Source organism: Trichoplusia ni, chromosome 3 (genome assembly GCF_003590095.1).
Source record: "Trichoplusia ni isolate ovarian cell line Hi5 chromosome 3, tn1, whole genome shotgun sequence".
In the NCBI taxonomy this organism is placed as follows: Eukaryota; Metazoa; Arthropoda; class Insecta; order Lepidoptera; family Noctuidae; genus Trichoplusia; species Trichoplusia ni.
Window position 1 is genome coordinate 30,558 of NC_039480.1, and position 27,481 is coordinate 58,038.

Here is a 27,481-nt window from a genome sequence, read left to right on the forward strand (position 1 = left end):
AGCAAAGGCCCTCGAGACGTATAATTCTATGCGTAAAAAGGAACATAGAAAATCAAGCCAAATACAACGGTTTTGACAGTTTATTCGGTTGACAATAAAATTTATTTGAATGATTTCATGTGTATTTAACTTGTTTTTGTGTTTAAACTACAGTGTGAGTGACGAATATCATCACAATGGATACAACGACAAGTATAAAACCTAAGACGATGGCTGAATTGTTACCCGGACTGAGTGGTAAGTCGTAAAGTTTGTTTACGTACCAAACTTTTAAGCAGTAACGTATGAAGAATATAGATGAAACTATATATATATATACTTCGGAATACCTAATACACTAGATCAACAGAGAACTTACCATTGGTGAAGAAGTTACTAAGTTTTTAAACTCATCTTCTTTATTTGCTCTAGGTATTCTGTCGAAAGACACAATGCAAACACTCACAAGTAAAAAGCAACCGCGCCAGACCATAGCCCAGACTCGGACCACCGAGAAGGTTACTAAACCTTTAACAATAGCGGAAATGAGGGCTGACATATTAGGTAAGTAAATAAACAACATTTTATCCTCTATTCCAATGTCATACAAAGTGAACTGTATTAAAAGTAAAATAGTTTCTGTTACAGTCCACCTGTATCACTGTTCTGGTTAGCAAATACTTTCATACCTCCATAAAATAACTAACATAATATGGTTGACTGTTGTTGATCCCCATTTTTGTACAATCGAATCTGTTAATCAACCTTATCTGATGTATTTTCAGCACTTAGAGTTCAGTCTCCAAGGAGGTACGCCCAAGGAGCTACAACATCTAAAAAGAAGATATGGAACTCTTCAGTCAAAGTTGAAAAAACTGTAAGCCACACAGCCAATGGGCAGATGAAACACAATCCTGTCAGAAAAGTGCTCAACTTTCAACCCAAACCAAAAGTAGGTTGAGAAATGTGTCAGGCAATTAATTACTGTAGAAAAAGAGTTTTTAAATTCTGCATGATGTCAGAACTGTCACTTGTGTCATTATTTACTCTTGAATTTTATTTTTGATACCTTTACATGTTTTTTATGTATTTTATTTTGCAGCCTTGCTTTTAAAGATTTTTTTTTATATTTTCAGCCTGTTCCTACAATAGCAGCCAGAAAAACTTTAGCAGTAGAATCACCAAAGTTTACAAGACCTGATTTTAGAGCAAAGAAATCTCTCCTTCTACAAGGTATGTTATGAAAGGAACCTGTCAGCTTATTTCATTCTATAAAATAAATGTAAATATATGTGTTGTCCTTAATTATATATAATATTTGTGAAACACTTTCAGCTCGCACCAATGTCAGAATAAGTGGCATATGCAACATATCTGAAACACCACTTGTAACCAAGCCACTAAAGAGTAGGATGACTTTAGCAAATAAAGAAAACATATCTAACCAAGCCAGCATTAAGAAGCTACCAGCACCAAGACCCCTGGTCCACAAAAAGCTGATACCTGTAGTGCCGGACACACCACTGTCCAATGAGTCTTGGAAGTCCAGTTGTGATGCCAGCTTCTTGCAAAACGAAAAAGATATAAATGATGTTGAAGCTAAAACAAAAGCAATAGCTGAAGAACCTACACTAGAAAAAATAGCTGAAGTAACCCCTCCTGCATCAACACCTTTCAAAGAGTATCGAAATGTCAAAGAATATTTTAACAACTCTAGTGAAATAGAGAACTCTGCAGCTTGTAATGATGAAACCATCATGTGCTTTGAGAAGCACTCGCTTAGCAAAGAGAATAACCACAGAGAAGAGAGTGTGATTGTCTCTCTCTGTGACTTACTCAACAAAGCCACTGTCACAAACTCAGGTAAAATTAGCACAGAACTGGAAGACTTATTGCAAATTGAAGAACAAACTGAGCGCAACCTAAAAATGATAGATAATAGCATTGCCGCCCTAAATAAGATTAAAGAGTCACAGTTAACTTCTCTGAAATATGTTAGAAAGTTAATATCGGAGAAGAAGCCAAGTAGATGTATGGACCCCAGTTTAAATCATACCAAAGTCTCTCCCAAAGCTATTAAAATGGAGAAAACAAGTCCAAAACGAGATAGTCTGAGTAAGCCATGCTCAGTTATCAAGTCTTGTTCAAAGTCACCATCTTACAAAATACCTAAGAAAAATCTGTGCCTAAGAAAAAAAGTTTTCCATAAATCAATGCCAAATGTTTCCAGCGAACCAATTGTAACACCAGAGAAGGCAGATATGGGCAACAAAGCTCTCAGTATGTACATGAAGATGAAGGAACATATGAACTTCTTAAATACCCCTATTGCTAAGCGAAACTTGAATGTCCCCGACACTCCAGCAGTAACTTCGCATAATTTACAGAAGCAGCTTGATAAACTTTATGATGAAAATTAGGAAAACATTAAAAATGTCAACAATATTTAGAATAATTTGTAAAGAAAGAGTATATTTTTAATATCTAATATTAGATGAAATTGTAATTTAACTAACAATATTGTATAAATTGCTTTTAATTATTATTTAGATAAAAGTATTTGTGCTACAGGTTGGCTATGCAATGTAATAATCAAGATTCAATATTTTTTTCTAAACTTATTAAATTTTAATAATCTAACATGTATATAAGGTTTGTGACTGAAAAATTGTGAACTAAAGCATTTAAATAATAAAATTAAGCTGGTAGTAATATATAAATAACACATTATAAATTGCATAATGTAATTTTTGTAATAAAGAATATTTGTAAATAAAATTGTTCTTAATCATCTTTAACCTAGTCTGCTCTTCCATACTATTTAATGGACTCAAGTATGGCAGTATTATGATCGGGGACACGCATCGTGACAAGTAGACTTATGAAGTTATTGCATTACTGTAATGACTCATGAACGAATTTTCGCGGAAAATATGGAAATGAAGAGGCTCAAAAAAAAAACTACTTTTTCATAACGGCGATCATACACTTAATTTTCAGGTTATGGCTGCAATCCGATGTTATAGGAAATTAAAGTTATTAATTCAATTTCAGATTCAACCAGTGAATTTGATAGATTTGATATAACCGCCACGAAATCTATGGTAAATGACAATGACAGTTTTAGCTACACACACAAATATAAAAAGACAGCTGCCACAGCTGGTTTCATATTGTTTATGGATTCATTGTTTCGTGCTACGTTTGTTGATAACTACTATCAGAATAATTCATTATCAGTTATTCTGTAATTACGCTTAGAATTATTGATTTAGAGCATAAGTGAGCTTACTGTGATATCTTTAAGTTATATTCAACGGCTGATTTAATATAAGAAAAATGGCTTTATCCAAACCGATTATGAATTTAATGGCATCGTATTTACAGAACTTATATTTAAATCCTATTAAAACGAAAGCAATTACAAGGTAAGTTACGCTTAATCAAATAATTTACAAGTCATCAACTTACAATAGCTCTACTAAAATTATACATGCTCAGTTTGATTCCAAAGTCTACTTTTGTTTTGTGATCGGTGGCGGTGATTATTTTCTTATATTCTTTTTGTTATTGTAGTTGCGTCGTGGGTACAGCAGGCAGCATCGCGTCACAGCTGGTAGCAGGAGACAAAATCAGACTCGATCCAATTTTAGCCTTTGGCCTATATGGGTAAGTAGTTTTTATTATCATAAGAGTAGGCTAGCTAGTCTCCAGATGACCCTGATTTAAAGTCCAATTTTTGTTAGTTAACTGACTTTTGAACTGCCATAAATTTTAATGCATGGACCTTTGATCTCTTTTTATAGAGAAACTTCATGTTATTATTTATTACCCTAGTGATAAGACTATAGCATACTTAGTACTATAAAGTACCATGCCAAAATTTTAATTTATGAATTTACCAATGGATTTAATCAGCTTTTAATACAAACTATTTTTCAGATTGTTGTTTGGAGGCACCATCCCACACTACTTCTATGATTTGGTTGAGAGACTGTTTCCTGAAGATGTTGTGGCATTCCCTCTGGCAAAGAAGCTTTTATTTGAAAGGCTGATATATGCCCCTATCATGCAAGCATTCTCACTGTACACACTTGCTAGGTTTGAGGGCAAGAACCACAGTGCTGCGGTGAAGCAGCTCTTAGCATTGTACTTACCTATCTTAGAAGCCAACTGGAAGTGGCTCACTCTGTTCCAAGTCATCAACTTAGCATTAGTACCACCCATGGTAAGTAGTCAGTTTTATATTGTCGTATTCTAAATTATTTTTATATTTTTTGTTAATGACCTGTGGATTTCAATTATCTATGTGTAATTAATGCACTGTTATTACAATTTTAATGTAACTGTATATTTTAAATATTTATTCTAAAATGTATTTAGAGCTAAAATTTATTGACAATAAAACAGAGTAGCTATGATAGTAAAGTAGATAAAGATAATTTAGCTTTATGATGTGTGATATCCTAAATCTTTGAATTACTTCTAATCATTCAGATGTTTAGGCTTACAGCTCACTTAGTATTTTACAGGACTGACTTGATTGAGGTTTTTCTTTACAGCTGCGGGTTCTCTTCATGAATCTTGTAGGGTTCGGTTGGGCAATGTTCCTTGCCACCAAGAGACGCCAACAAAGCCAGAAAAAGAACTGAACATTAAGCCAGAACTTGTACTCAACTGGTGGTGGATGCTAATATATTTCTGTGATGGATATGAAACTATGAACACTACTTTTCTATGTATTTACAAGCAGACACAGTTGTGCCTCGCAAATAGGGTCAAGGTTTGTTAAGAGTTTGGTGACCTCTAGTTATTATCCTCTTCAGAATGTTTACTTCTTGTTATTCTACTGATAAGCTACATTCATTCCCAACTCAATTATAACTTTTAGTAGCACACTAATACTCTAAACTAGGGCATTTAAAACTGGTCACAATGTTTTAATTGTAAATGCCATATTGCTTTATACAATAAATTCGTTTATAATAAGGTTGAAAGACCATTTTGTATTGTAGATAAATAATACATTCCTATCATGGGGTGGAGTCCATATCTTATCTTGTTTGATATGATATAATTGGTTTATATATTCATGAGACTTTGCATGTCAATTAAGGAAAATTTATATTTTTCTAAGGATAGTTTATATATTGTTAATAAAAAAGATATTTATGTATCAGGGTAATTTATTTGTTGACAACAGCAATTTAATCCATTACCTATTTAATGTTCCAATAGGTTTTTTTTTCTAAATATACATTAATATTGTGAAATCTTCTAATACTATTTCACTAAAGTCGGCAAAATCAATTCTTATGCAGTGCATTTAAGATGAGATTCCTCTTTACAAATCAAATAGAAGATTCTTTATTTTATATTGATTTTATTTCGATATTGATAATAAACTGTTATACTGTTAAGGTTGAGTATTATTCAATATCATCCTGCTCTTAATATTGCTTAGTTATTAAAACAAAGACAGTTCCAATTGTTTTACAATACAATTGTTTACATTCCTAATATATCTTACTAACTAATCTATCATGGAATATCGATAGATATGGAATAAATAAGTTGTAAATGTAAAACGACTAGTAAAATTAAATTAATAAATAAATTAGTGTAAATATCAGATCAGATGTCATTAAATATATTGCACTTAATGAATAAAATAGGCAGAAATCTAAATAATATTTTCGACTAGAGTATTTTCGTTAATTAACAAAATTAATAAAACGTAAATAAAATTAACAACAATAAAAAAATAAGTTAAGAGATCAAGATTTTTTTCCAATAAGGAAGTTATAGATTATGCACATATTTGACTAGATAAAATATTGATCTTAATCTACTTCCGATAAAACATCAATCAAAAAGTCAATTTGGCCTAGTAGCTACCTCCGCGGTAAATATTTACAATGTTTGACCAAACACGAATTTTGTTAATCTTGTTATTAAATATGGAATATGAAAACGATTGTTCAAAAAATAATGGTGCAACATTAGGGTTAAGAGAACCACTGGTAATCGTTTTCAGTGTCTTGTTTTTTTCCGTTCCTGTCGAATAATGTTATTCTCTGTCGAGACGCGGTGACCTTGACCAGCTACGAGGCGAGGAGCGGCTGCTGTAACTTGAGGTTGGTGTCGACGGCGTCGGCCTCCGATACGGGATGGGACGCTTGCGCGCGCTGCCATTGTTATTGTGTTAGTATGTACGCTCATGGAAATTAGTACAGTTAGATGAACATGCAACATGGCCTGAATGGTCCAGATAGAACGAGACTTTTTAAAAGGCAAAAGAAGTGATCTGTTTGATTTCTACTTTAATTTTTTTACTCATATTTAACAATGAAGTCAATGAATAATGCAAATTGGAAACAGCTTACCTTTAAATATATTTACATAAGGTAATAAAAGTAACATAATACATCAAATAAAAGCTTGTGAAATCTACGAATCAAAATGGCACTGTGTACAACTGTCTAGCTTCTCTACCATGCAGCAATAATATAATATAAAAAAAACAACAAGATTTCACAATAAACTTTAATGTGATAAAACAAAATGAATCTTGAAACAGAAAACACACTTGCAGCATGTTTTATATTAATAGCACACTGTCTACATCTGGCGGCCGTCACTGTAAACTTCCATCATGTGGATATTTCATTTGGCACGTTATCTTCTTCTATACTTGAATTTGTTTGGCGCGTATGATAGATCTAATATGGGTGCGCTACGGAGGAAAAACAACTATTAATTTATAATTACCATTGACGTTGTAGCCTCTCAAATTATTTCAATGGAAAGGATTGTTCAACTCCATCAGGAAGAATTCTTAAAAGTCTACCAGGTTAAGAGTCCATGTAACATTCATAATAATTAGTGTAAATTAATAAAAATTGATTTCGTAACTTAAGTCTAGTAGCACACCCTGTTAGCATGATCAGTGTTAGACGCACGCACACATCTAAAGTAGTTATTTGTGAGAGACCGACCAAAGAGTGAGTGTTCAAATATGTGTTCACAGCCAAAAGTCAATAGTCCATACAACATTCGTAGACTCGGTCAGTCTCTAACTGTCATCATTAATGGACACCCATATTTATAATAAGAAAGATAATAAAAGACCGTAAGAATATATTATGTGAAAGTAAGACTTAATATTTTAATACAATACATAATATTACTTAAACTAATTCACACTAGCACAATCACTTCACTAATTGGAGCTACTACTTGTGTCTTCAGAACTCGTGCTATATTTTCGTGACTTTTTTCTATAAAGAAAACAAAAAACAAAATAGATAATTGGAAAAATATGAAAAAAGGTGCCATATCATGGTGGTACTAGTGCATTGGATCGAAATATGTTTATAAAATGTGTGTGTATGTTAGCTTTAAGTACTGTCTATGGTATGTTATCAAATGTTTGTAACAACAAATTATTGAAAAAATTTGGTTAGAGAAACATCAGGTAACATACGAGGAAGAGCTAATATACGGTGAGCAAAATTTTAGTAATAATGAAGGATAGGAACTACCATGATATGACATAACAAACGCAAATTAAAATATCAAGCACACCTATCAAACAAAGTAAAAAGCGACACACGAAAAATGTTAACACACTGTGCAATAAATGTGACATTCATTTGATAACAAGTCAAAAAAATCTTGTACGAGCCAAAGGGTTTTGTTAGTTTTATTATCAATACAAAATGTCAGCAGTGATCGCACTTGGAATCCCTACTCGGTGAGAATACAGTGCTTTTAGTTATAGTGTTTGTACGCGCCATCAGCAACATAGCAAACATTGTATTGTAGGATGATTGCACGTTCTGCCGAGGAGGCAGTTACAAAAGCAGCGTATTCGGCCGGGAGCGTGGATACCTTGTGATCCGGCGCCTATCCAAGAAGCTGGGCGAGCCAGCGCGGCGCGGTATGGATGGCGAGCGCGACCGCGAGCGCGCCCGCGACTCGCTCGATCTACGGTAATCGGCGTATACGCCGGTCATTGTTCTGATCGTTACCAATGTCGCATGCATGCATTGTTTGTTTTTCGAGTTTCATTTAGCGGAAAGAGAAATTGACTGTTAATATTTTTGTTAATTAGTGGGCAGGAATGAGTCGTTTCAGTTTTTGTTTCTTTTTAAACACAGTTTTTTCGTTGCAATGCCGAATTGTCGATATATCTTTAAGAAGTTCTCAAAGATATCGATGAAGGAAACAACTCATTTCTTTTACTTCAAACGATAAAGCTATAATTTATCAAAATCAATACTCCATTATAATCAATTATTCCAACTAAATTAAAACTACAATATTATCCAACCTAGCTTTATTGTGAAAAGTTTTTGCTTATAAATAACGATATCATAGACGGGATGTTTACCTAGATGAGCGGGTGGAGCGCGACGAGCTGCGCGTCGAGCGGGAAGAGCTCCGGCTGGTGTATGAACTGGAGCGACTCGACAGGGACCGCCTGAAAAGAAAAGAATAATTTTTTTTTGATAAATAGATAGACCATAGCGAATTAAAGGGAAATACTATTTACTTGTTGGCCACTGGTTGTGGTCACGACATCAAACCCGCTTTGCGCGACGTGTCGCGGTTTCGAACCCCAGGACAAAATTATTGAAATCGGGAGTCGTTATTGTTATTTTTTTTTTAATAAAAAAATGGAAAAAGAATAGAAAAAAATGTTACCTCGAGGAGGAATATGAGCGCGACCTGGATCTGGAAGAGCGTGTGCGCGAGCGCGACCGGGAGCGCGAGCGCGAGGACTTGTTCCGCGAGCGCGACTTGGAGGAGCGCGAGGGCGAGCGCGAGCGCCGCGACGACGAGCGCGACCAGCGCCGCCGCGACGTGCCGCGGGAACTCTTCTTAACCTCTGGCGAACTCTCCACGTTCACAGTCGGGCTCTTATCGTCCTTAGGAGGGCTCGGCTTCGCTGGTTCTGGAGTCTTCTTTTTTTCTACTGGCGCAGGCGACTTCTCTTTAGCTTTTTCTACTGTAGGACTTGGAGCCTTTTTGGTTTTTTCAGCTGGTCCTTCACTCTCCTTTTGTTTAGACCCGCTAGGGCCGGCCTGCGACGTCGACGGACCATTCGTATCCTCATTTCGCTTGCGCTCCATGGAAGCTTTAGCTAGTTGAGCCAGTCTTTCTCTCAGTCCATTCAGCTCTTTCATGTCAATAAATTCCTCCTGTCGATCTCTTTCGTCCAATCTTAAAAAATCCTCTTCTGATTCATCATGTTCGCTGGAAGAGCTCCGCATGCAGACAGCTTTGGGTTTAAATTGTTCTGCTACTTCTTTGCTTTTCTTTTTCTTAGGCTGGAGATCTGAGGGTGACTTAATGTATTTACGTTTGTCTTTATCAGGTAACTTCTCAATTATGTCACGATATCGCTCTGGGCTGCGTCGTGCAGGGGAATAGCTGAGACTAGACGTGCTGCAGCTTCTATGGCCAGGTCGAGACTGTGATCCGTCTCTATGCGTACCCTTTTGGTCATGGTTCTTTTCTTTATCAGACCTATCTTTTTGATCACCTTTAGGTGAAGATGTGCGAGGGTCGGCGGTATGACGATCGGATTTTTTTGACTTCTCCTTTGGAGTCTCGCTCTTCATTTTTTCCTTTTTTGAGCTTTTGCGTGGTATGGGAGATTTCGATTTACTTGGTGATGCTCTACGCCGTGGTTTTTCTTCAGGAGTAGGTGATTTTTTTCTGGAGGATCTACTGGTTTCAGGTTTACTTTCTACAGATTTTCGGCTTGTTTTATACTTATCGGCTTTGTTTTTTGGAGGAGAATCTTTCCTCTTAGGTTCAGGAGAAGGACTCCGCCTCCGCTGTTCTCTTTCTGGGGGCGATTCACTCCTCTCTTTGTAGTACCGAGCTTTATTTTTAGAGCTTTTGTCCGATTTACTTTTAGGTGGTGGGTCAGAATCAGAGCCCGACGACGAATACTTTCTTGATGATTTTGAATTCTTGTGTGACTTCTCGGTATCTTTTCGAGATTCTCTTTTTTTGGTACTCTTAGCGACTGGAGATCGTTCTTTGTATTCAGAGGAAGAGTCCCTTACTTCTTTAGAAGCACTCCGATCCTTCTTCCTGCGTGATTTATTATCATTGTTTTCCCTATCCTTTCGTTTGGTTGGTACGTCATCATAACGATCATGACTATTTTTGTTACTTTTTTCATATTTGCTGTCTCGATCTCTCCTTGGCGGCGAGTTCTCACGCCTACTGTGTCCATAACTAGGAGATTCGCTTCTCTTTGACCTGCGCTCCTCTCTTTCTTCCCTGTGATTTCTGCTGTTTTCTTTTACAGTCTCTTTTCTGTTATAATAAGTGTCACCGCGTTTTATATACTCTGGAGAGGAACTTTTGCGTCGCCTCTTCTCTGGCGGTGGTGACGCGCTAGAATCTCTGTTATAATGACTTTTACTTCTTTTCTCCGCCTTGTGTTTGGGATGGGGTTCTTCGAAATCTGACTCAGGTGAAGAGCGACGACGGTCGCGCTTCGAACGTTTATTACTTCTGCGTTTCTCTGGTTCTACGGATGGTTCTCGTTTTTTGTTTTCTATTTTGGTAATGCAAGATTTCTGGCGGTACTCGGGCGAGGAGTCTCGCTCTTCTTGTGTGGAGCTGCGCTCGCGCCTCCTGTCATTGTGTCGCGACTCCCTGGCGGGAGGCTCGTCGCGCTTGTCGTACTTCCTGCTGCGTTCTTCACGTTCCCGATCCGCTTTTCTGTACTGGACATCGTTGGCTCTCTCTTCAATTGAACGATCCCGGTGCTTCTCTTTTGTGTATTTCACTGGGGAACTAAAAATAAGCATTAAAATGGATACAGCACAATTTCACGTAATGTATAACTTCAATTAATTAAATGAATAAATCCTCACCTTTCACGGCTCGAAGGTTCGCTACTGCCGCGGCGTCTGCTGCTGGATTTTTTCTGTATAAAAATTTGACGAAAAGCGTAAAGATTATAGTCCAAACAGACGGGAATACAACACCAGTGCCAATACAATAGACTATAGTGGTAATGGCAAATAAACATACTCCACTAAAATAATACAAGAAATTCTTCAGGGGCATAAATTAACCGGATGAAGAACTTCCACGAAGAAAAATAAATAAAAATATATCACTTTTACACATGCATTCTAGTAAGGAATAGTTATAAATAGAGGCAATAAACAAAATAATATAGTAGAAAAGAAAATAATACTTAAAGCTATCGATGGAAGCAAGTATAAATAAACATGTAATTCGGTTGGAAGTGTATTCTTCAGGACGATTCTTCAGAATGTTATCTTAGTGCGATCCATAACATTCTCATGTAAAACCAAAAATAAATACATACATAAATAGATAATTCGGGAAAATAATATTTGGACGTATATTGAATTGGTTGGCACCGGTGCGTTACTCGCGTTTCATAAATACTGCATGTTAGTAACACAAGACGGTTCAACATAATTAATCATTTACATAAATACATGTAATACACAAAAATCAAATGTAAATATAACACTTCGATAACGTACCTTATTTAACAAACGGTGGTGGTATTGTATACCATTTAAACATGTGGAGCATCCTTAATTAGTTTTGGGTAAATGAGAAGAGGGAGAATGTTATGGATTAGTTACATCTTAATAATCAGACAGTCTGGACATTACAAAACATGTGTGTGCTGTGAAAACGCGGACCAAACCTGACACGAGTGCAGTCTCATGAAAAAAAATGTCCTATGGCAATGCAGGCGTTATTTGCGCAGTTGTCAAGCGGCAAGGTTATCGCGTGTTCCAGTAATTAGAACACGTTTTCGTAACACACACAGGTCGCTCAACACGAACAAGTTTAAACCACCAACTGTCATAAGTTACTACAAAAACCATGCATTTATATAACTGTGCACACTTGGACCCACGATCGCCCATTATTTATATCAAGATCAGGTATTAGTCACAAATGTGAGAGTTAACAATGCATGACAAATATCACGGAGTACATAATTTTAGTATTCACCTAACATAGTGTTCTTACTGAGTGTTATTGTTTTGTGATATACTTACAGTATACGTTATTTCTTCAGATAAAGATGGCTATCCTATGAAATGATGCACAGTTAAACAGATAATTTTTACTGGCTATTTCTTGTATTTACAGAAAAAACAAAATAAAATGAGGTAAGAAGACAATAACATTTAAAATAATACGTATCGTCAGCCAGCGCGATGGCGCGTGGCGGGGCGCAAACATATGTCGAGTGGGTACGATCAGCTATAGACATCGGAAGCTCGGTAACTCTATGAAGAGAATGGTACAAGTACAACAACTTCGTGGCGACTACTGTTAGTTCGATAGTTGGCTAATGCAGATCAACAGGGATGGAGAAAGGGCCGTGTGAGGAATATACACAAACCAAAATTCGTGAAGCCAATTTTATGCAGAGGATAGTGCCGAGAATGTCTTATTCGTTGTATCAGACCAATGTGTTTGGGACACATCAACAAAAATAAATAAAGCAAAGTGCTACTTTAGGTAATCGTTGATGCGAAAACTCTAACATTGTATAAACTATAATTACTGAAGGGTGAATGGAAATCGAGTGTAGTTTAAGGCACGCGCAAGAATCCCGAGTTAGATCTATCGCAGGTCGTGTGGAGTTATACTATCTAGTCGGCAGGCCCCAATCCCCCACACATGGAGTAGTAACGTTACACCTCTCTCATCAAAGATTATGTTTTCAATACTCTTCAGATAGATTCAGACCTGTCTTAAGATTAGTATCGCCATTTTTGGGCAATATTTCTAAAGGAGTGGAATGTCTAAGGGTTTGTTTTATTTTAAAATATATTAGAAAAAATGTATTCAAAGCGTAGTAGATTCATTTCGAAGCAAAACAAACATAATCTTTGAACTGCAGCTCTCCTATATCTCAGTGGCTAGAATATGGCATCGACATTGCAACATGTACTAGTAGGATTGTACAATTACCTTCTTTTTCTTTCTCTGTCGTTCGTCTTCCGAGCTGCCAGAGTCGCTGTCCTGTGCCTCGGAGCTACTTGAGCTGTCTGTGTCGGGAGACTTTGAGCGCTTCTTCTTTTTCTTACTGGATTCTTGCCTGAAGACAAACATGACATTATAGATATCAACATACAAATGTAGCATGTTCTCTAGTCGAGGTCTTTTTCTTTTAATTCTTTAGATGGTGAACAACTTTGGATTGTCCATAGCGCGTTTAACTAGACTTTTCGGTATTTTTGCATATTGCGTTACTTACTAAAGTTAACCATAAAATCACCACTTAAGTTCCTAAACCAAAAGTTTCATAAAAGATGTCCTACTCATCTCCTACCTAACAGTTAGATAGGAGGAAAATATAGAATAAATTAATACATATAAAAGTTTGATATATAGGTAATATGTTAGTCTATTAAATGTGTATAGAAGAAGGTGTAACTCATTCATACAGTCGCAAAGTAAGTTTAGTACGCCTTTCAGCGAAGTCCAGTCGTATTATAATACCGGCTACCCCCACCAAAAAGGCAGAGTATCGCAGCTGACTGTCAGAGTAGTAAGGATCAAGCAGCCTCACTACCCCTAATTCTTTGCTTCTGACTGTGAAAGTTATACTCAAGAAAATAAGATTCAAAATTATTTGTAATGTAAAGGAGCTTGCGGCTGCTGCTTTTCTGGTGCGAATTGACCCCAAAACTGCTTCTATGCATGTAAATCAACAGTTTGCTTTAGGAAAACTAGTATTTTTCGAGCAATTACATCCTTTAGTAGCAATGATTAAAATTTTGATCTATCAAAATAAAATCTAGTTGGTTTATAATGTACTTGTTTATTTCTATGCATAGAAATAACCATAACCGATGTTGGTTTGAACATCTTGCAGAAATGCAGTTATGTGACAGTAAATTAATATGATAATAAGAAGTCCCGGCTAGCTGTTAAAGTTCTTAATATCCATTGATCAATATAAAAGAAAACAGATAATTATAATTAATATTTTGGGGTGTTCTAGGATAGTCAATACTACACCTCATACCATACCTATTTATGAAGTTCCATAACATTTTTCTTTCGCTGAAATTATCACCAGACATAATTCATACTTGTTTTTAAATTATAATAGCAAAGAGATCAATAAAAAAAAGGTTTCATACTTGCCTTTTCGACAACCGTAGTGTCACCTGTCTGGGTTCAAATGTAATCTATGAAATCACGTCAACATTTACAAAAAATATATAAGATTAAATAAATAAAATGTTAAAAATATAATTTGAGTTTAAAAAGACAACTTACTTTTCCTTTTTATTCTTTTTCGACTTCTTCTTCTTCAGCTTCTTGGCTTCTGGTGAAATACTGGAATAAACGAAAGGTTACGATGAGAAAACGACTAATGTAAACAGACCTTCACGCATGCATTATTAATTTATAACGCAAAGTTTATAAATAAACAACGGTTAATATTCCTTTTATTAGTTTGATTGTATTCCCCATTTATAAGGTTGAGAGATTGGGATTTTATAAAGTCTACAGAAAAACTGGTGCACTCTTTTTTCTTCTGGGACCAAAAACAGAGTTTTACATTTGCTAGTTTTTTTAAAAACTCTATTCAAGAAAGCACAACAAAATGGGGCCCAGATGTGCTGTTTGCCATTGTTAAACAACAAAAAAATTTAGAAGTGATGTTCTAAAATTGTCTGCGTTGTTCTTGCATATGGGCGTTAGTTAGTAGTGAGTAGTGTATATGTGACAGTATTTGCTACCTCCTCTTCTTCTTCTTCTTGGCGGAGTGCGCGTCGCGTGTGTCGCGTGCGTCGCGCGAGTCGCGCTCATGGCTGGGCGTGCGCACGAGCGGGTAGCGGGCGGCGTGGTCGCGCGCGCGCCGCTCGGGGTCCAGGCTGGAGCCCTCCACGAAGCGCGGCGAGATGCCGAACGCGTCTCGCAGCCGCGCGTTCTTCTCCTGCTGCGCCTCTGCGACCGCGTGCGTCTCACGAACGCTGCACGACAACACACAATACAACATGGCCGACCGCACTCACTCACACAACAAATCATTACATTTATTAACAAAACAAAGACTCATTCTACAACTACTTGATTTTGTATCGTAACAATCAAATAATAACCCTTCTAACTCATATTTACCTGTGCAGCACCTAAGTGCGCTAAAAATAGGGAAATAGTAACATTTTAGCATAATAATCTCGACTAAAACCAATGTTTGAAATAAAATAAATGTTGACATTGCATACAATCATTATTCTACGCATTTAGGCTCTAAGTATATCTAATACGTGTGAAATCTTGTATATTTCAATTAATACCTGTTAGTACTGCGAATATGTAACTTTTTATTAAATATGGGGTGCATATTGCACGACGGCCACTGACCCAAATAAGTACAATAGCCTATAAACTAATCGATAAAACTCAGTGCACACCTTATGACGGATCGCATGGACTTCCTCTCCTCATCGTTGGAGAGACAGACCTGCAAATTGTCGTTAAAGTTGTTTCGTGTGGTGGCGGAACAGTTACACCGGCAGCAGCACGAGCCCCGGAGGCCCTCGAGGATGGTGCGGAGCGCGGGCTCGAGCGAGTCGGCCACGGAGGGCGCGCGCCGCGGCATGGCGCCGGCCGGCAGCGCCGCGGCCGCGTTGGGCTCGAGCGAGGAGGCGCGCGCCCGCCGCTGCGGCCCGGCGAGCACGGCTTGGAACGTACCGCGCCACAGCCGTTCGAACACTACTCTATTATTCTGTTCGCGGCGCGGAGCCCTGCCCCTTTGCATCTTAATCTACTTACTTATCTAATGGAAGACTTGTTTTCTTAATGCTATGTTTTTTTCTTAGACTAATGCATGGCGGCTATGCCGTGGAAGACATGTTTGAGCAGAGGGGCGCTGGGCTACATGATGGTGCGGCCGGCGGCGGGCCGGCGGCGCTACTGCGGGCCGCACGGCGCCATAACAGGAAACACGCCGACGCGCGCAGCCTGCGCAAACATCGGATACGCGCCGTGTCGGCCGCCCCTACACAAAGGGCTTGTTACCCCACACCCTTCTATGCAACCCTCGGCTAAATTTAGTTTCATTTGCGAAAATAGACCCAATTTGCCTAGCCTTTCTAGATTAAATAATACGGAGAGAAATTAATCAATACGATTCGCTTCGCTTCATTTACGTTCAGAGCAACTGGCGGACCATTCGTTGCGAGCAAAATTCACTAACTTATGAAGTACTGATTGTATGTACATGTGTTACACATAAAATCATCTTATTAGTAATGTATCAAATCACATTATCCGCAGTCTTGCCTGTTTACAGGCGATATAAAATATCGTAGCGTCTTTACTCCTATTATTACACCGCGCATGCACTACATGCTAGTGAATAAACTCTTAGAACACGTAAAGATATATTTTCGGATCGATAGCACTATTTTTACATCGCGAATAGTTCACATACTTTCCGTTCAACAGTCTAATTTAGTTCCCTATTAACTATTTTAGTTGATGTACGAATGTTAAGCTATTAGCTGTAATTAATGGCTGTCATTGTAACAGACATGACGCCTAGACTGACTTGAATCATAACAGCAAATTAATCTTGTTGTAATATCGCCATTAGAAGTGTCGCGCATGTCTAAGAAATCTATTAAATATAGTTAAATAATTTACGTACAAATTCCATGCGTATATGATTACATTTTTCTTGGTACTAATCATAGGAACAGGAAAAAGTATTTACTCGTAACATTTGTATAAGTAAATACAATTAAGTACAACTTAATTTAAACTGCCAATGTCAGGGATTTTCAAGAACAAAACCAGCACAATTTTGACTAGAGTATATATATACTTGGCTCACAAACCATATACCGTAGTTGAGTGATAAAAATAATCATGTTTAAAAATAAGAAAACAATGAATTTCTACGGCTACAATACCATTAATGCATCGATAAACATGCTACTATTTAGTTCCCGTGTTGCGATAAAGAAAATAATAAATGTATTTATCAATAAATTGGTCTTCAGATTCAATATTATATAAAAGAAACTGGTATAAGTTGAGATATATTTAAATTTATTTCTACTTGTATTGTTCGTTATACGGAGGTCTTTTATGAAGGTTTAGAATTTAAGATGCAGTGTATTCAGGGCAAGGGCCACGGTGTGAAGTCGGTCTAGTGGAGGCTAAAGGGGCTCCATTCTCTTCTCTGAATAGGTGCAAGCAATTAATATCCATACAAAGAACCGTAGTGGGTTCATTAGGGAATGTTTGGTGGATAAAGTAACAGCTTAAGATGTATTATTAGGGGTACTAAAACAAAATATGGTAATGAAGTAAGGGTGGTTATAAACACGCAACCGATACTGAAAGTATTTTTGATTATTCTGTTTTTTTTTTTCGGTGCTAATTGAATGGTGTACACTTATACTCGGCTAATGCGCGCTCGCGGCTAAATTATGAGTCTAATTAAACATTTAATGTAAGAATTGCGCGCTACACGATATACAAACAATTAGAAGAAAAATAGAGTCTGATTCAAAGTACCTTTATTTTTATTAATCGATAATTTTCAGAGCCGGGCGCTAGCATTTGCAATTGAGAGTTATGATTGGCTGTACAATGCGCACCTGTGCTTAATCGCTCAGTGGGCGCAGTGTTGATCCTGGCAGGCGGGTATCATCTCGTGCCAAAAACCCATGTATCACTATCTTTAGCCGCGGGTACATAATAACGGAGGTGCGGTTTCTGGCACGCACTATGCCTATCCCGCGACCGCTCCTTTTAATTACGATATACGTCTGTCCAGCAGCACATTTGTTTTGCTATCGCGTGACTACTAAATTAATGTGTCAACGTTTTATGCACGGGATTATATTACAGTCACGTTCGGATTTGTTTAATATTTTGTATGATTTACGTTCGCTTTGTGCGTGGGCTTTGTTAGGCGCTTGTAAAAATTTAATTGTCCTAAAAATAATTATTTCCGTAGACTAGGTATTCGGGGCAAGCCTGCAAAACAAATAGCTAAGCAGTCTGTAGTCCGTCACTCAAAATTGTCTAAATTTCCACAGGGGTTTTCTTTCGTCTTAGATAATGAAATTAAATTTCTCAGAAAAGTTGAAATTATTTTTAAATACATAAGTGTGGCTTAGACATGACTTTCTTTTGGAAACTAATTACATCGCGTTGTTAATAATATACGAAATAATTTTCAACGCATACATTTCAATACTTAATGATCACGACGACGATGTACAAAACAATATGTTACACGGAGGACGATCGAGTGTCTCAAACATTATATTACAAACAATACAGTCAAAGGCTCCAACGTCACGCACCAGTGCACAGCGCGGCAAGGCTTCCGCTTGTTCTATGATTCCAGTACACTTCTAACGAGGTTATCACATCGTTTCCAAAGCCCCATAAACCATATCAACAAACATTCCAATTGGAATACAGTACTAAAACTCTAGTTTAGAAATAATGCGAGACAACATGACGCATTTCGATACCGATGAAATAAATTCTCAAGCGTCTATTGAAAACAAACTATTATTTTTGTTTTATAAGTAAGGTTGGCGTTTATATTTAGGAAGGAAAAAAGTTGATTTAAGGACTGTAAATTTAGAGAAAATCGTTTCACACTCATTCGAGGAGATATATTCCACTCGATAATGCTTCGATTCGCAAAGATTGTCACAAAAAAATCTTTTATATGGTGTTTTATCAATTTAGTTGGTAGTTGTTAAATTATTACCATAAAACGTGACCTTCCATGAACGCGGGGTGTTTCACTTTCCTCCTGCTCCCTGCGCGGGGCGTGGCCAGCTGGGAGCCAGACGTCATGCACTGCGATCGATATGCAAGGACTGCCGGCTCGCTCCGGTATACACTTTGAACTTAAATTTATTACGCTGCATGCAATTCAGTGTTCTACGTTTTGAAATACACCTGTTCTCCGCTTTTAAAATGCAAATTAAATAGGTTACTTCGTACAGTCAAAGGGACTTAGTGTTTATTAAATAAAATATAATGAAATAAATTTTAATAAACAGTAATGCACACCAACTGCAAATAATGTTATATTAGCTTAACGATTTCATACTTTAGAAGAAAAATGAAATTAAATAACCAATTTGACACTTTATTTGGCAGAAGATATATTTTTAATGGCCTCGTTTCTCTTTATACAAATAAAGCATTTAAAATATTATTATCCCGTAAAACAGCTGTTCTAATAGAAATACTTGCAATAAGCAACAGTTTAGCTATTCAAGTAGGGCTTTTATATTGAAACGATTCCAACACGAAGGCAATCGTTTTGTGTATTGATTGCCCGAGATATTTCAATCTAGTTTGAGAATAGAAATGTTGATTGGATGAAAAGGTCTGTTGAGAGGTCTGAGGGACGGCCCAACTAACAGTAGGTAGGTATCTAACCCTAGTTATCGAGAAATAATTTTATTTTTGTCAACATAAGTATTAAAGGTTTTTTAGACATAGATACAGATTGTATTCATATGTTAACCCAAGGGTCTTTTGCATCCGTCACACAACAACGATCTCTGCACCATTAAAAGGCAACTATTTATGCACATAGCTACAATAATGATAATAACAACATGTACAATAATGAACATGTTATTTATTAACTGTTGGACGTCAGGAACGTTCTAAACACCAGCTACAGTTAGTGTGAAGTTATATTGAGTGAACATTGAAGAGACGCCAACATCAACAATGGATTACAATAGATACAGAACTCTACGTGAGGTTTTGAGACGACCACGATGGTGAAACTAAGACTAACCTGCTTAAATTCGTACTTTAAGTTGAATCGCATTTTATAATTATTGAATTAAAGCCTTCAGTTTGATAAAATGTTAAACGTTTGATAGCTTAAAACAGGTCAAGTTGTATATACTGAATGCTCGTACCAAGAACGTTAAGATAACACAAAATCGATGTGAAGAGATCTACTGGGAGCTGAGGAGACCGTACAAAATGCAATTCAGGTAAAACAGCCTGCGCTCAGGTAAACTGCAGAGATCGATAAAGAGGCAAGACAATTCTGCGCGGCTCGGCTATCTTCGAGGGAGGCGGAGAGGTGTCGCTTGCTGCATACATAACAGGCACTGCTACAAATCAACTATATTATGACGTGAGTTAAAAGAGAAGTAAATAGAGCCAATAATTTACTACACGTCGTAAATGAAGTGATTCGTCCGGGAAGTAATATGGATTTACGGAACACCGGTGACATGGTATTAATGTAACTTTAATATGTGCATGGATAAAGGATTAATTTGTCGATGAAATAGTACATGTACCGAATGTATAGAAAATATCAAAGGTGAAGATCTTATAAGTTCAAAAACCTTCCTGTGATAGCAGATATAGATTCTATAGTTCCTCAAAACATTCGATAGGTACTACTCCTTTCAAATAGATTGAAGGCTTTTAACAAGATTGCTTGTCTAATTTCTAAGGACTCCATATTATTGTCCGAATTCTATAGCATTGTCGATAGTAGAATGTGGACAGCTTTCCATATTTCGGGGAAATTGGAAAACGTAAAGGTCGTATACGTAGGTTGGTATTTTAAATGATTATTTGGGGAAATAATTCTGTGTATAAATGTAGTATTTTTTGTTTCTTTATTATAAATAAGCTACGTATAAACAATAGCGATTGACTGTCTGCTGGTACTGCTAGTAGATATATTTTTTAACAATAACTCTCGTGAGGATATTCATAATTAAATGATGCAACGGTGTACCTTATACGTATTTATCGGGATATCCCGACTAGTTTCAAACTCAACCGGAGTCCTAAGTCCGTCAGCTCATCATTAAGGACTCCGATTGGGTCCATAACAAGTGGGGCAATAAGATAGTAATTTAGCAGCATGTGATCAATGAGAAAATGCCAATCCAGGGTTCGAATTTAAATAAAATTATCTTCATAATCTATTCCTTGCGCGATAAACTGTTTATATACACATAGTTAACACAAATTGTCTGTATAAACTTAATGTCGTATACTAGATAGTAATGCCTGATCATAACATGTAACGTAACGGACGTTCGTGGTTTACGTCTATCGGTTATTTGAGACAAAGGTTTACCTGACATTTACGACACAATGCGTTCGCAGCGATGGTTATAAATTATGTTATCGATGTGGGACAACTGAAATAGATCGGCGGACTAACGTAAATAGAACGTCCTCTTGTTATGATGTATTTATGTGTTACTTGTAGTTACTGTTACATTTCACAGTCTCGTTGCTTTCGTTTTTGTTTGGATTGCGTTTTATTACACCGATACAGGTATCGTTACTTTGAAACGTTTTTTCATAGCAACGATTTTTTACGATATCTTTCTCAGGTGGGATAAGCCATATCAGAGTTTCCTAAGTGTTTGAAATAATCTTGCGAATTACAATTATTTTTGTTCTTATTATGTAAGGGTTAATATCAACTATCAGAGGATCTACCACCCCGTCCTAAGATAATATTATTAGTGCTGTGGAAGTATGACAGCACAACACAACGGCATAGAGCGGCACCTCTTCGACGCCCACAATAATGTTTCTTTAGGATTTGGAGATAGGTTCCCTGATACAACTCTAAATCAGTATTATACGATCTTTATAATGTACTACTGAAAATGCTCAGAACGGCCAGAAATTTAAAAAATCGGAGACAAAACTTAATATTTCTCTCTGTGACGTCACAGGACTTCTAATTATTTCAGCAATCAAATATTTAAATAATACGCCTAAACAATAACAAGCGGGCACGGCTATCTAATTAAACAGTTAATAGGCGGTGAAAATTAATTTAACGGTGGTAAATTGCCAATCAAATTAATTAAAACCGCGATTATTTTTCCCACGTAAACTGGGCTTTGCTTACGAATTGGATAACACGGAACTGAGTTTAATTAATTTCATGCCGGGATATTGGGCTAATAGAGTAACTCGGTAAACTGTACTGAGCCCCTACGAATTACATATTTTTGAAAAATAATATTTATGAAAAACATATTATTTTATTTTGCGAGTATCTGCTTCGTCGTTTATATGCTAACTGATAAAACACCCTCTATGCCAATATGTGCTTTGTCAAGAGTTTATAACGATTTAGAATTCTTCCTTATACATTTTGAGGAGTGCCTTGTAAAAGGAATTTTTGAATATATATATATTTTTTAAACTAAATCCGATAAGGTAAATGTAATGCGTAAAATTGTATGCCCGATAACCGCACATTATGTTTACCGTATTTTTCTTCTTGCTAAATTATAATAACTGTAATAAATACACCCAATCATTTAACAAATGATTTGCGCGTACGCATGTGATCTTACTAACAGTATGCACAATTTATGTCACGCAATAATACATTTTATTTCAGTACAAGTATTTCACAGATGAATACATCTATTGTTTTCACATTTTTATGTGCGACAAATAAAAAAATAATGGTAATATACTTTTACCTTAAAAATACTAAAGCCATAAATGTAACACTTGTATTTATAAAATAAATTAAAAATATGTATAGTTAATATAAAATAATATTTTTAAAAATGTATTGTGAACTCACGCGACTCTCCCGAACTCATCCCGGGGCAGGTCCTTGTCTCCGGCGGCGGTGGTGGAGAGCTTGGCCCGGAAGGCGGCCACGCGCGCCGCTATCTCCTCCTTCGGCAACCTACGCAACCACACCAGCGACACACTCATTATTCACATCGGCAAATATAACAGAACAAACGATACAACTAAATGAAACGCGTGCGCCGCCGAACACGCGTGGACGGTTTACTTGCAGCCAATGGATTCACGAATGTCTCAGCGGCCGCGTACCGACAAGCGTAAATGAAAATCTTATAATAAATTTCTCAATGTAATACCTACCAGTGCATGATACGCCGAGCCGCTATAACGGCATAGAATTACTTTTCGAAAACAATAAAACCCGATAAGACGTTCTCGTTGCGCGACTGTAAACTGAATGCCACCGAGGACTGGTTATTGAATAATATATATCGTGAAGGGTGGCCCAGTCTCGCGCTGGCGAATTATTGATCTCACTCCGGCGCAACGACCACTGCCCCTAACCGAGGGTGCAATCCATACGTGCACATGTACAGGGGGTACTTTCTATTCAACTAAATAAAAACAAGGATTTTATTGAGTAATAAATCGATAAGGCAACGTGACCTAAGCAAACATGTGCATATGTATGTAAAGCTAATAGAGGCTTTGTTACAAGTTGAGCTGACAAATATTATACTGAACAATACAAATATAACGTATAAAACCAATCAAACAAATTTTATATTTCAATAGAGTTTTAGACTAGATGTAAAGTATCAAGGGACACACATTGTTACTGAATTTAAATTAGTTATGTTTTTAGAGGTTCATAAATAAATGTTTAATGCTTATATGATATTGGTAATTGAAAACAAACGAGGAAATAATTGGACATTATACAACAACTTGGACAGGGATTTTATTGCATTTGAAATGCCCGCTGGCTAGACATTAACTATCTTAATCCCATTTTGTCTTATTTAGAGAATTTTGGCCAATTGGAAAAATGTCGATGGGATGAAATTCCTCTACATTTTCATCTAATTATCCGCAGCTTTGGGTTGCATATCTGACACAGCAGGATTTAAAATCTGTCACAGTTAGTTAGCTGGCAGTATGGCTTCGTAGAATGACCCATTTACCAACTTGTACTTCTTACTTTGGGAAAAAAATAGCGTAGACGGTAGCATAAATAAATACCATCTAACACATGTCGCGTGTACCGTTCATTAACTAAACTCACGTTAAGTATTATTTCATGGCCTCGGTCGATTGCTCGGCCGTTGTAATCAATTTAAGGTTTAAAATTGAAATCCTGATACTTAACAAAGTACTAAGTTACTTTCGAAAGGAACCAATTGATATCAGACTCAGTTGAAATAAATGGACTACACAGTTACGTACTCTCGTAACTTTGAGAAACACTCATACGGGAAGTAAGTACGGGCATCGGACAAATGCTAACCACATCGTCCACATCCTATTTATTGCCCTGCCATCTGAATGTCGGGTTCTCGAACTTTACAATAGATCGTTGACAAGCTTTGAAGCTTTATTTAAATGATTGAGACATTTGTCGATTGGTTTACACGGTTGGGTTCGGTTAGCTTTAAGTTTGCCGTGTCTGTGGCATCATAACTCCCGAACGGATGGAGAAATTTTAATTTAGTTTTGTATTAAAGTTGCAAGTGTTCTTGGACATGCTTAATAAAAATCGGTGGAGCCGTTTAAAAGTTGTAGGGGGTTAAAAGTGGGTTAGGATAACCGAATGTCTACAAATATGTTCGAGCGGGGGGGGGGGGGGACTCTAACATGAAAGACTCGACATGAAAGCACACTAAAATAGAATATTGATGAATTAATAAACAGTTCTTAGCTTCGTTTTATGAGAAAATTGGATATTCAAAACTGATTTTCAGGGTAGAGTATCAAATACAAAATAAATCTGTCCTTCATATTCTGCTAAACATGATTCGTCATGTGGGTTATTGTTGTGGGTATTCAAAATTGTTTGTTTATTTCGTTTCAGATAGGAAATTGATGAGAGTAGGTCATGGACGAAAGAGATTTAATTAATATTCAAAAGAAATTTTTAATATCTAAACAACAGCATTGCAATAAAATAAAATTGTTATTTTTATATTCAATTACTTACGGCTTGCACTAGCATTTTGAAACGGGAAATCTACGCTACTCAGTTTACTAAGTACATACAATTTAAAATGGTTTCGATTCACCTACACACGATCGGTTGCCTATTGCTGACGAGTGACGACTTATCACGTGAGCGTATCATTAATTATACGGCATAAGAGGAAGAAATGGAAAGCCGGATAAACGAGGAAAACCTACCGCTATTATTGGTGATATAAATTTGGAACGCTGTTGAATTATTGATTTGATTCTGGCGCAATGGCCAGTGTTATTTCGATTTTATAGATCTCATAATATGTCCATATTGTTATGTCCACGTATAATAAAACTGGTGTGCCGTGATGCGAAGGAAATCCGCATTTTGAGTTTACACAAATTGTTTTTAACTACCAATAACCCCTCTTTGTAGACCAGAAAAAAACACACTTTACAACAAACTGGGTATATGTTTGTAAAACACGATAACCTGCTGAAAAATGCCCAAGAAATAAAAATTCGCCATTTTAATGAATATAAATACACCACATCAACAACACAACAGAATTAACTTAATGACAGAGAAACACAATGTAAAACTCATTTAGCAAATTTCCCTAATAAAAACAGTCTATAACACTAATGATGGTGCATGGTTTAATTAAAAAAAACACTGCATATTTATTTCTTTCCATATTTGTAGTGTCTACCTACTTACTTGGTCAACGAAAACTGTTTATGAGCTGTTGTCACTTACTGACTACAAGAGTATGCGCTACCACAATAAATGTTTCCAAGAATATGACTATTTAAAGTCTTATTACTCCATTAATTGATTTGATATTTATGTGGAACTAATTTTGATGTGTGATGTGGCCCAGCAGTTTAGCAGCTGAATTTATTACCAAGTAGTGAGTCAAGCAGACCCAAGGCAAGACATATACAGGCCGATACTATTGTAACAATGATATTTGAATATAACTGGGTAAGTGACTGCAATTACCTCAGAATAAAACCTCAAACTTGCAAGTAATTAATACTTTTTTAATAGACAATCTATGTATGGTTTGGAACTTAACCTTTTTAATGACAATCCTCAAGTGTTAAGTAGGTCGCATATTGATAGCTAAGCACATTTAACTACTAACTTCATAAAGTTACGAATGATCAAAACACGGCTAAATTACTTTCAACATTGAAACCAGTTCAAATCTTTGGCTTAGTTCCAAGAAGAATTAACATTTTGTTTTTATTACTTATGGTATTCAAAGACTGCCTTATGATAAATAAACTCTGCTACAAATTGTATAAACAAACATTTGTTTTTAAACAAAATCACAAGATTCTTTGTTGGGAATATTTAGGGTTAAATTGATTTCTCTAGTCTGAGTTAAACGGTAAAACACTTAGAATGTTAGGTATGTCGTAAACATAGTATTCTATATTGAGGTAAATTAGTTGTTTATTATTTTCAACTAGCTCAATCAAATCAAACATAAATTTTGAATGGACCAAATGTATTATTTGTTGCGTTGAACAAAATTCTGAAATGGAATTAATTTGATCACATGGAAGTACCACCAAAAAGCATTTTAAAAAAGGTATTAACATATTAAAAATATGTTAATTTATTTACTCAAAACTGTAATTTTAACAATGTTATCAAACTCACAAATTTGTTTAATGGTGATAAAGAAACAGTGCCTATATCACAATGTCATAAATATTAACTTTATGTACAGGGTAACCATAGTGTAATAAACATAGACTTATAAGACTGCCCTATTAATAATAAACTAAAAGGCAAATACGCCACAGTGGTTATTTTCTTATTTAAGGTTATTTTTGGTGACTGGTCAAAAAAAAGATTTCTTGGTTAATAAACATAATGAAAGCCGTTAGGATATTCGTGGCTGTTGTGAAATTATTATTGTTTTCCTAGAATTTCAAAACTCAGCGTAAATTACGTCACTGTTAAGTGAAAACGAAGTATTCTTCATAACAAATTAAAATATTTTCATCAACTCACCCTTGTTCTTCAAGACTGTCTTCAAGTTCAGCACATTTTACCTCGATCTTTCTCTTCCTCTCATGGTCCAGGATTTCCCGGTTTGGCTGTTTGTTAGAAGCCGAGTCTAACTTGGCTATTTCATCTTCGGTACGATAATTTACCGAGTCTTTGGTCTTCCGCACGGATGCCCAGTTTCTTTGAACATATCCATTTGTACCCGAGCCTCTCGGCGTCGTTAATCCAATGCCATTATACATTTTGCCGGTTTATTTACCTAAAAAGAATAAATCAATTTATGGCATGCTGTGGTACGGGCACGACGCAGCTTGACACTAACACAATCTTTGTATCCCAAATTGAGTGATTACACCGTTATGTTGATAAAACACGTAAGAAATGACGTAGGTCAATTAACTTTACGTTTATCTCACCATTTACAAGCACCTCGTTATTTAATTTTTATTCGACACACGTCCATCTTAGCTCGTCCTGATTTTTTTATGGTTGACTTTGACAGAGTTACCAGATCTAGATAAAAGTATGTCTTCTGTATGGATACAATTAAATCATTGAATCTTTTGCAATATATATTTTATATGTTAAACGTATACTTGCTTTCGATATTTTTAATCATAAGGAATATAACTTATCTTAAATATTCAATGGATGGTAATAAATTGTGATGAGGTATTAAAATACCAGAAGCCGAGTTTT

General features: G+C 36.3%; 3 protein-coding genes across 9 annotated transcripts; 2 read left to right on the forward strand and 1 right to left on the reverse strand.

Annotated features, from left to right (window-relative positions):
* The first annotated feature begins 40 nt into the window (after window positions 1–40).
* On the forward strand, window positions 41–2,699 carry LOC113508755. Its single transcript, XM_026891835.1, has 5 exons — window positions 41–237; window positions 412–543; window positions 765–931; window positions 1,116–1,212; window positions 1,315–2,699. The coding sequence occupies exons 1-5, from the start codon at window positions 177–179 to the stop codon at window positions 2,397–2,399; spliced, it is 1,542 nt and encodes a 513-aa protein (XP_026747636.1). The 5' UTR covers window positions 41–176; the 3' UTR covers window positions 2,400–2,699.
* A 479-nt stretch (window positions 2,700–3,178) lies between these two features.
* Window positions 3,179–5,399, forward strand: LOC113508759 (peroxisomal membrane protein 2). Its single transcript, XM_026891846.1, has 4 exons — window positions 3,179–3,407; window positions 3,556–3,648; window positions 3,922–4,207; window positions 4,542–5,399. The coding sequence occupies exons 1-4, from the start codon at window positions 3,319–3,321 to the stop codon at window positions 4,629–4,631; spliced, it is 558 nt and encodes a 185-aa protein (XP_026747647.1). The 5' UTR covers window positions 3,179–3,318; the 3' UTR covers window positions 4,632–5,399.
* Window positions 5,400–6,511: 1,112 nt separating this feature from the next.
* LOC113508757 (pre-mRNA-splicing factor CWC22 homolog) lies at window positions 6,512–27,295 on the reverse strand. 7 transcript variants are annotated; one of them, XM_026891841.1, is made up of 12 exons: window positions 27,199–27,295; window positions 26,786–27,041; window positions 22,634–22,741; window positions 14,772–15,005; window positions 14,305–14,364; window positions 14,170–14,196; window positions 12,988–13,114; window positions 10,884–10,936; window positions 8,689–10,803; window positions 8,375–8,464; window positions 7,873–7,968; window positions 6,512–7,259 (listed from the first exon to the last, which is right to left on the reverse strand). In XM_026891841.1, exons 2-12 carry the CDS (start codon window positions 27,022–27,024, stop codon window positions 7,202–7,204), a joined length of 3,207 nt encoding a protein of 1,068 aa, XP_026747642.1. In that variant the 5' UTR covers window positions 27,025–27,041; window positions 27,199–27,295; the 3' UTR covers window positions 6,512–7,201. The 7 variants fall into 7 exon arrangements, with proteins under 7 accessions (XP_026747642.1, XP_026747639.1, XP_026747638.1 ...); XM_026891838.1 differs by having other exon boundaries at window positions 6,512–6,715; window positions 7,873–8,001; XM_026891837.1 differs by having other exon boundaries at window positions 7,873–8,001.
* Between the last annotated feature and the right edge of the window lie 186 nt (window positions 27,296–27,481).

What these genes read in the sequence shown, in the direction of transcription:
- LOC113508755 (XM_026891835.1), top strand. Translation starts at nt 177, where the DNA reads ATGGATACAACGACAAGTATAAAACCTAAGACGATGGCTGAATTGTTA. An exon ending in ATTGTTACCCGGACTGAGTG is followed by an intron (nt 238 to 411) that starts GTAAGTCGTAAA and finishes TATTTGCTCTAG; the next exon opens with GTATTCTGTCGAAAGACACA. An exon ending in ACTTTCAACCCAAACCAAAA is followed by an intron (nt 932 to 1,115) that starts GTAGGTTGAGAA and finishes TTATATTTTCAG; the next exon opens with CCTGTTCCTACAATAGCAGC.
- LOC113508759 (XM_026891846.1), top strand. Translation starts at nt 3,319, where the DNA reads ATGGCTTTATCCAAACCGATTATGAATTTAATGGCATCGTATTTACAG. An exon ending in AAAACGAAAGCAATTACAAG is followed by an intron (nt 3,408 to 3,555) that starts GTAAGTTACGCT and finishes TTGTTATTGTAG; the next exon opens with TTGCGTCGTGGGTACAGCAG. An exon ending in TAGCATTAGTACCACCCATG is followed by an intron (nt 4,208 to 4,541) that starts GTAAGTAGTCAG and finishes TTTTCTTTACAG; the next exon opens with CTGCGGGTTCTCTTCATGAA.
- LOC113508757 (XM_026891838.1), bottom strand. Translation starts at nt 27,024, where the DNA reads ATGTATAATGGCATTGGATTAACGACGCCGAGAGGCTCGGGTACAAAT. An exon ending in GACAGTCTTGAAGAACAAGG is followed by an intron (nt 22,742 to 26,785) that starts GTGAGTTGATGA and finishes GTGGTTGCGTAG; the next exon opens with GTTGCCGAAGGAGGAGATAG. An exon ending in AAAAAGAATAAAAAGGAAAA is followed by an intron (nt 14,197 to 14,304) that starts GTAAGTTGTCTT and finishes ATTTGAACCCAG; the next exon opens with ACAGGTGACACTACGGTTGT.